Source organism: Pteropus vampyrus, unplaced genomic scaffold (genome assembly GCF_000151845.1).
Source record: "Pteropus vampyrus isolate Shadow unplaced genomic scaffold, Pvam_2.0 Scaffold6, whole genome shotgun sequence".
Lineage (NCBI taxonomy): Eukaryota > Metazoa > Chordata > Mammalia > Chiroptera > Pteropodidae > Pteropus > Pteropus vampyrus.
This window is the reverse complement of record NW_011888787.1, coordinates 709,149-718,448: the sequence shown is the minus strand read 5'-3', so window position 1 is coordinate 718,448 and position 9,300 is coordinate 709,149. Positions and strand designations below refer to the sequence as shown.

The window sequence follows — 9,300 nt, the reverse complement described above, 5'->3', positions numbered from 1 at the left end:
ACAGAAATACAAAGAATCATTGAAGAATACTGTGCATGATTATATGCCAACAAATTCAATAATCTAGAAGAAAGGGATAAATTTATAGAAGTATATATAACATTCCAGACTGAACCAGGAAGAAATACAAAATCTAAACAGACCAATTACTAACAATGAAATCGAAGCAGTAATCAAAAAACTCCCAATAAGTAGAAGTCTAGGACCAGATGGTTTCACAGGTGAACTCTACCAAACATTCAAAGAATGAGTACCTATCCTTCTTAAACTATTTCAGAAAATTGAAGAGGGAGGAATGCTTCTAAATTCATTCTAAGAAGCCAGCCAGCATTACCCTGACACCAAAACCAAAGACATTACTAAAAAAAAAAAAAAAAAAATTACAGGACAATATTCTTGATGAATAAATTTGCAAAAAATCTCAATAAAATATTAGCAAACCAGATTCAACAGTACATTAAACAGATCATATACCACAACCAGCTGAGATTCATTCCAGGGGTACAAATATGGTTCAACACCCATCAATCCATCAGTATGATACATCACATCATCGACATAAAGGGAAACCCATGTGACCATCTCGGTAGATGTAGAAAAAGCATTTGACAAAGTTCAACATCTTTTTATGATAAAAACTTTCAACAAAGTGGGTACAGAAGGAACATATCTCAATAAAGGCTCTATATGACAGATTTACAGCTAATATCATACTCGGCAGGGAAAATCTGAAAGCCTCTAAGATCAGGAATAAGACAAGGATGCCCAGTATCACTACTTCTGTTCAACATAGTATTGGAAGTCCTAGCCACAGCAGTCAGACAAGACAACGAAATGAAAGGCATTCAGATCAGAAGGGACGAACTAAAGCTATTCTTTGCAAATGGCGTGATACTGTATATAGAAAATAGTAAGAATCCACCAAAAAACTTAGAGCAAATAAATGAGCTCGGTAAATTTCAGGATACAGAATCAATATACAGAAACCTATTGTGTTTTTATGCACCAACAACGAACGATCAGAAGGAGAAATTAAGAAAACAGTTCCATTTACAATTGCATCAAAAAGCATAAAATACCGAGGGATAAATTTAACCAAAGAGGTGAAAGACCTGTACTCTGAAAACTATAGGACACAGAAGAAAGAAACTGAAGAAAATACAAATAAATGCAAGAATACACCTTGCTCATGGATTGGAAGGATTAATACTGTTAAAATCCTTACTACCTAAAGCAATGTATAGATTCAGTGCAATCCCTATTACAATACCAATGGCATTCTCTGAGTTAAAACTAGTCCTAGTTTTTATTGGGAACCACAAAAGACCCCGAGTAGCCAAAAAAGCTTGAGAAAGAACAAGGTGGGAGGTGTCATGCTCCCTGATATCAGACCGTACTACAAAGCTGCACTAATCAAAACAATATGGCATTGGCATAAAAACAGGTAGGTATACAGATCAACGGCGTAGAAATAAATTCTTGCTTATATGGTCAGTTAATCTATGGCAGAGGAGGCAAGGATATACATTGGGGTAAAGACAGTCTCTTCAATGAGTGGTGTTGGGTAAACTGGACAGATGCATGCAAAAGAATGAAACGAGACCACTTTCTTACACCATATACAAAAATAAGCTCAAAATGGATTAAAGACTTAAATGTAAGACCTGAAACCTTAAAGGTTCTAGAAGAAAATACATATTCAGTAAACTCTGACATCTTCCTTTTTGGCTATGTCCTTGGGCAAGGAAAACAAAAGAAAAAGTAAACAAGATTCTTTCAAAAAAGTTTTTGCATGGCGAAGGAAAGCATCAACAAAACAAAAAGACAACCTACTGAATGGGAGGAAATGTTTGCCAATGATACATCCAGTCAGGGATTAATAGCCAAAATACATAAGGAACTCGAGCAAGAACTCACCGAAAAGAAACTAATGAAAAAATGGGAAGAGGATCTGAATAGACATTTCTCTAAAGAGGTCGTACAGGTGGCCAACAGACATGAGAAGATGCTCAACGTCACTAAACAGCAGGGAAATGAACGTAAAGCCACAATGAGAAGTCACCTCACACCTGTCAGCATGGCCAGCATCAGTAAACCAACGAGTAACGAGTGCTGGCGGGGATGGAGAGAAAAGGCAACCCTGTGCACTGTTGGTGGGGTTGTGAATTAGTGCAGCCACCAGGGAAAACAGTGTATAAGGTCCTCAGAAACCAAAACTAGAGCTGCCATATGATCCAGCAATTTCAATTCTGGGTGTTTATCTGAAGAAAACAAACTAATTCAAAGAGGCATTTGCACCCCTGTGTTCATTGCACCCATGCGTTCATTACTAGTAATAGGATATAGAATCACCCTAAGTGTCCATCAGTAGATGAACAGATAAAGAATATGTGGTACCTATATATAGTGGAATATTACTCAGCAATAAAGAAGAATGGAATCTTGCCATCTGCAACAATACGGATGGACCTAGAGGGCATCATGCTTAGTGAAGTAAGTCAAAGACAGACAGATACTTTATGGTTTCACTTATATGTGGAATCTAAACAAAACAAATGAATCAATAGAACAAAACAGAAACAGACCCATAGATACAGAGAACAAACAGGTGGTTGCCAAAGGGGAGGGGAGTAAATAAATAAAAATAAAAACTTAAGCTGTTTCTAACAGTATTCCTCACTTCAGCTTTCTGGATGCAGAGTAGGGGGAAAACGTGGAAACAGCTCCGTAACCTAACGCTAAGCGTGAGTTCCAGACTGCGGTCAGGTCCTCCGCGGCCGAACACGAGCCTTGACTCCTGGCCCAGGAAGCATGAGACCTGTTCTGAATCTCACAGGAAAACGTACCTTTTTCGTTGCTTGCAGAGAATTTTAAAAGGTGACGCTCTCTCATCGCCTTGGTTTTAGTTCCTGCAGACAAACAATAAAAAACTGAATTGCCAGTTTGTTGAGGTGAATTACTCCAATTGTGGATTTTACCTTGAAAGCCCAAACTTATCAGATACCGTTTAAAAACACGGAACAGACATTTTTCTTTCAACCTTATTGATTCTATTTGTGTTTCTGAATAAAGAACTTTTTTTTTATACTACAAAACCTTGTACATAAGGCAGGAAAGCGATATGTTAATCTGCTCTATTTCTATTCAAAAAGTATTATTTTCTAAGTGTACAGTACCGTGCCAGCCACTGCAGGAGTGATATTTTTGTAAGAACTGAGCTGTTTTGGCCAACAAGCCCACCTTCACGACAACAGTAAACATACCACCTGGCAGAATGATTCGCCATCCGGTGGCACAGGTGACAGTGAATCAAGATCCATGGTGAGGGCACCGACAGAGGATGTCATCGCAGTCACCTTTGTGTCCCCGGGGGTCAGGGTGTTCAATCAGTCTAAATAGTGGACCACTCACTGTAAGACAAATATGGAGCAGGAAAAAAGCTTACGTGAAGCCAGCGAGCACGTGGCGAGGGCCGGGACCGAGGTCGGGGTGTGAGAAGGCGGGTTCGGAACCGGAGGGGTTCGGAGAGGCAGGTGTGAGGTGGGCTCGGAACCGCCCCCCTCGGGGTTCAGTCTGGAAGGAACTTAACGCTCTTTCCGTTGCTTCTGTTTATTTTGCCTCAGACCTGAGTCTGGGAGGTGTCCTTTTATTCCCTATCGACGATAAAGAATCAAGAAACGAAGGGCAAGATTTGGTAAGTAAAAAAAAAAACAAAACCATCTCTTATTGGAGCTAAAATTCGGCTCCCGTCACCCCCCACCCCGCCCCGCTAGCTGCTCCTGCCCCCACTGGCCCCTCGGGCGGTCCGTGAGTGGCTCGGGCTGCCACGAAGTGCCACAGGCCGGGCGGCTTACTTTCTCGCGGTTCTGGAGGTGGCTCGCAGACGGTCGCCGCCACGCTGTCCTCACGTGCTCCTTCCTGCGTGCCAGCGCGTCCCCGGCGTCTGTGTCCACCTCTCTTCTTCCTGTGAGGACACCAGTCAGACCGGATCAGCCCCACCCGAAAGGCCCCATTTGGCCTGGTCTCCCGACGCGGTCACGTGCCCAAGCGCTGAGGGGTAGGGCTTCACCGTGCATTTTGGGGGGCACCGTTGGGGGGCCTGACCTCCAGCAGCACTCGCCCGTCCCCCGCGCCCCCATTCATCGCTATCCTCGTTCCTTTCTCTGACCCAGATCGCAGGCCCCTCCTGAGTGCAGGGAGTTGAATTTTGTATTTTTGTCTTCAGTGCCTCACTGGCTCATAGGATGTGCTCAAGAAACGTTTACTGAATGAATAAGAAAACGTGACCAAAAACTGAGGGTTTCGTCATTTGTTCTTTAAGAGATTGTTTTCTAGCCAGCCGCAAGCAGACCTTTCCACATTTCCTCCGCCTGTGTTAAAATTCTTCTTTTGCATCCTGAGTGTCTTCCCCCTTGCCTGTCACTTGGGGTTCCTGTAAGATGTTTTATTGACTACAGTCCCTAGGCCTGAATTCACATGCAGATTTTGAGCCAAACCTTATTCACTCAGGAGACATTTAGAAACCAAGCTGAAAGAGGCACGTTTTCTTGAGGTCAGTGGCCTTCGTGCCTCAGAACAAAGAGGCGTCTGCTTGTTCAATCATTCACTTAGTCACTTTTAAAATCCTGAAAAATGAGGATGACACGGTGATTGTGCGTAAGAAGCTCAAAATCTAGTCACCCAAGCAAACGTGACGGCGAGTGGAACGCCGTGATTGCAATGTGACTGCAGTGGTGTCAGGCCCGGATGCTGCCGTGACACTCTGTCCAGCTCTGCCCCACGTAGGGAGGACAGGGCAGGAGACTGGGCACCTGAGCAGAGGTCGGATGACTGCCCATCCCGGGGGCTGCGGAGCTGACTTGAGTGTCGGCTGGCGGGCTGGGTGGGCTGTGAGAACCTCTGAAAGCCTTTCCAAGATTCCGAAAAAGTCCTTCACCCTTGAGAGCATTTGGAAAGGACAGCATGTCCCACACTCTGGTTTTAATGTGTCTTTAAAAGAGGAAGGAAAGTAGATAGAAAGTTACCGTGAAACAAAACAGTGACGATGGGGCGCGAAGTCACCGGTCTGTCAGGACGAGGCTGTTCAGGCAGAGCGTTCGGAAGAGGCGTGACTGAAGCCCGGGTGACCCACGAAGGGCTGTGCCTGTCGGGGCGCGGCTCACACCCCCTCCGAGGCCCGGTCACGCAGTCGACGGCATTGCCATCCCGTGCCGTGTTGACCATTAGTGACGGTTTCTCCTAGTTGGCCTTGATCGTGGCTCAGCACCGTGACCGCGCCAACGTCCTGTCTGGCATTAAGATGGCAGCCCTAGAAGAGGGCCTGAAGAAGATATTTTTAGCAGCAAAGAAAAAGAAAGGTAAGCTCTTCCATTCGTGCTCAGGAGTTAGATGGGTTTCCGTTTCCAAGCCTGTGATGTGATCATTAAGGGGAGACGAGACATGTCATGACCCCGGTCAGTCCACGGGGTGAAGGCAAGCCCCGGGATGCGAGGCGGCGGAGGGAAGCGCCTCGTCACCTGGCGCTCGTAAAGCCTGTCCTTTCCCGTCACTCCATCCACGATCTCTCCGCGTCACCCGCATCCTCTGGGCGATGCGCGTCCTATGCAGCTGTTCACTGTGCTGTTCACTGTGTCCCGTGTCCCATCACGGAGAGGCACAGCCCACATCAGCTTCTCTGCCAAACACCAGTTTACTGCAGTTTGCAAACCCAGCGCGTCTCAGTTTGAACTGATCGGCTCGTTAAAGAATCTTTGCTCATTTTCATTCCATCTCGGCCATCGATCATACTGTTTCCGTTGTACCTACTTATTTCCAGATACTGTGTGCAACAGCATTATTTCCTTCCCTGTTGCAGTCCCGTCCCAGAATACGTTTGACGTTGTAATTGTGTGCTTTGAGTGGGACACTCGTGATATGTGTGTATATACACACACACACATTGTCCACTGGAAGCCACAAAGTGACTGAGACTAAGGATTTTTTCTCCTGTGTAGATACCATGCCCGTCCATCAGTTTTTATGAATGAAGACATCATGACCTCTTCTTTTCTTTTTATGACAGCGAGTGTCCACCTTCCACGCATCGGCCACGCCACGAGAGGCTTTAACTGGTACGGAACTGAGCGACTTATTCGGAAACACTTGGCCGCAAGAGGCATCCCAACCTACATGTATCCTTCTGACCCCCTCACCAGCGTCACCATTTAACCTAAGGCCGAGTCCTTTCCGCCGCGTTTCCACTCCTTCCCTCTTTATCGAGAGGAAATCCGAGAAGCGCTTTCTACCTCGTGGAGACAAATCCATCCAAGCGCTTCCGGTGCCAGCAGCTAGATCGAAAGACACGTGAGGGGGACTCGGCTGAGTGATCGCCATTTGCTAACGCAGTAGATCTGTTCCGTGTCACTAGTGCAGAGGTCCTCAGGCCCGCGGGCCAAGGACTAATTCGCTAGTTCACTTCACTCCGTTCACTAAAATAAACAGTTAAACAAGTGAACAAACAAGGAACTACTTTATTTCTAAACCTATTCAATATATTCGTAAGGAGCAGCGTGAAATTCCGTTGACCGTTAGGACGTAACCTCAGTTGCGTGAACTAGTGTTTTCTTCCAGTGACCTCTTTGCTGTATAAGTTGGCACTGTTTGACCTATCACACCGAGTCCAAAATCAGTAGGAGAAGCTGAGTTGACCCCCCGTGCTATAATCAGATGAAAACTCTTTTTTATTTAGCTGCTACTGAAATTAATTTACTCACTGGTGGTTTTCAAAGTATTTAAATCATGACAGAAACTCGGCAGAGAAGTCGTGTCGTGGACGCTTGCACGGTAGCCGTATTGACTTGTGGCACTTCGGCCAGCAGCAGTAGTGAGTACGCACAGCGTCAGAGGCAGTGAGGCAGCCTGGTCCTGGCAAGGCCATTTCAGCCACTACTAAACGAGACAGCTAGACTAGCGGGCTGAGTACAGGTGACTTTAAGGTGGCGCAGTGTTACCTTCCTTGACCACCCGTGTCAGATATTACTTCCCTAGGAACAAGGCTGCCACCCTCCCGTCCCAGCCCGCACCGGCCCAGCGTCACACCCGGCCCTCAGCAGCCAGCTAAGAAGATACTTGCTCAGAGCGACTGTGCTCGAGTCTTCCAAAAAGGAATCGGGGTCGGGTGGGCCTCCGAGGAATCTTTCTCCAGATTCCGACTTCGTTCTCCTGGATGTTGTCGCTCTGGTTTGGTACCTGGAGCACAGGTGCCCAGCTTACTCAGGAAGGCCCTGCGACAGCTTGCCAGGCTGTTTGAGTAGTAATAAACTTTCTGTTTCCAATGTTTTCATTGCTTGCTTTTCCCTCAGTCGCGTTTTCTTCCCCCCGTCTGATGAAGTTTGTCACAGAGGGAAAGGCCGTGTTTATGGAGGAGAAAGGAAACAGGACGGGGGCCCTGGAGAAGGAGGCTCCTCCAGCCGGTTCATGCCGTGGGAAGACGCAGTTCGAGGGGCAGAGGCCGAGGCCTGGGCTCCCTGATCCACCCAAGCGGAGGGCCCCTCCTTCTGTGACCTGGAAGAGTACACATCGGCCGAGGGGCCTGTCAGATGTGGCTTCAGAGAAGCCAGGGTCTCCTCTCCCCTTCCCACCAAATTCACTTCAGCGTCAAGAAAAAGGGAAATCATGGAAATGGCACATCGGGGACACAGTGTGAGATGGGGAGGTCAGGGGGCCAAGACCACCAGAGAAGGCGTCCTGGGCGGGGTGGGGGGAGACACCATAGAAGCTGGGGCTTTCCAAACTTTGTACGTGACGTCTCGGTCTCTGTGGAGCCCGCTCAGCCTGGCCGACCTCGGCCCTGAGGCCCCGGACGCCCAGCGCACCGCGGGGCCTGGCCAGTGGGACACGCGGGCCGGGACCTAAGGCAGGCAGCGCCTTCGGCCTGGGTCGCACTGCTCCCAGCACTGACTCTCCCTGGCAACTTCTGCGCTTTAGCATCTGTGTGGAAGACCTGTTAGACCCTAAATTCGTGATTCCTACATATTTTTCTCCTAAAACTTGTTTTACTGCCTCCTATCCACCACCCTTACCACCAGCCCTTGACACGTGTAAGAACTCAAATCCTCTTGACTGGCATCTTTGGTCTCTCCTACAGCTAAAAGCAGAATTGAACTCCAAAGAGGGAGGATGTAGTGAACCCTGACCTCAGCTAAGATGCCGCGCCTTCAAGAGCAGACTGAGTCCAAGTAGGTGGGGGACGAGCAGCTGCGAAGACAACGTGATTGTCCAGAAGCCACACTTGCTCCTGAGGGTGGAGCATCCGGGCATCCGAGAAAGGGGCATCCGAGAGAGAGGGATCAGAGCAGGAAACACTCCCAAATGAGCACAGCTCATTTGGTACCTGGAGAGACCTTCCTTTATCTCTCTACTCTGTCCCCATGCTCCAGCCACATGGACTTTTTCTCTGGACAGAGGCCCTGGGCCATCAACCTCTGACTCCTGGTAAGCTGGGCAAAGCGCCGCAGAGGAGACCAGAAAACTCAGCACATTCGCCTGTCAGTGTGGGGTCGCCTGTCACTGGCAACGTCCTGCTTCCCGTGTCTGCCTCTGAGCTCTTCAGTCACAGACACCGCCCTGCTGTATTTCCCTGAGTCGTTCCAGTCTTGTATGTCCCGTCACTGTTCCCGCCAACGGGCATCATTCTCTAGGAAGGAAGAACCAAAGAAGACACCTACTCCGTTTATCCCAAGGGTTTTGTTCTGTTTCCTTCACAGCAAGTCTTTGAGGCCATCTCGCCCTCCTCCCCTCTGAGGGGGCCAGGACAGAGTTGACAGTGCAAGATTTTATTCATTAATGAGCCTTCGCAGAGAAGTTTGTGCCCTAAACATCAATATCAAAACCCCGCTTATTGAGATCGTGAGGAACTTGAATCTATGGAAATTTTTCTGTAGGTACAATCTTCTATATTTTTTCGATTTTTAATAAACTTTACCTTGTAACATACCTATGATTTGTTTAATTTTTTTGCCCCATCAATCTAAACTACATTCTGTTAAGTTAATTAACTCTTCAGATAATGCTAGAATCAGCCATTTTTGAGCCTTAATCAATTTCTAGGCCAATGTGTTTTCCTGTCTACTAACTGAAATATAAACTCTAGCATTAGTTACTGTCCACCACAATCTACCTTATTTCCCCAAAACATCCTGTAGTTTCTCACTTGGGCCTTTGCTCCCGCTGGTGACGGTGTCTGCACTGCCCTCTAAACCTCTTTCCTACCCCTTTGTTGTCCGCTCTCAAATCTGGTCTTAAGAGTCCAGAAAACTAATC

General features: G+C 47.4%; 1 protein-coding gene across 1 annotated transcript in view; it reads left to right on the top strand.

Annotated features, from left to right (window-relative positions):
- Nucleotides 1–8,973, top strand: part of LOC105297794 (chromodomain-helicase-DNA-binding protein 1-like) — a 31,658-nt gene extending 22,685 nt beyond the window's left edge. Inside the window, 5 exon segments of the mRNA XM_023535256.1 lie at nucleotides 3,624–3,694; nucleotides 5,243–5,357; nucleotides 6,062–6,170; nucleotides 7,012–8,216; nucleotides 8,443–8,973. Coding sequence (XP_023391024.1) covers nucleotides 3,624–3,694; nucleotides 5,243–5,357; nucleotides 6,062–6,170; nucleotides 7,012–7,099 — 383 coding nt within the window. The 3' untranslated portion in view covers nucleotides 7,100–8,216; nucleotides 8,443–8,973.
- The last annotated feature ends 327 nt before the right edge of the window (nucleotides 8,974–9,300 follow it).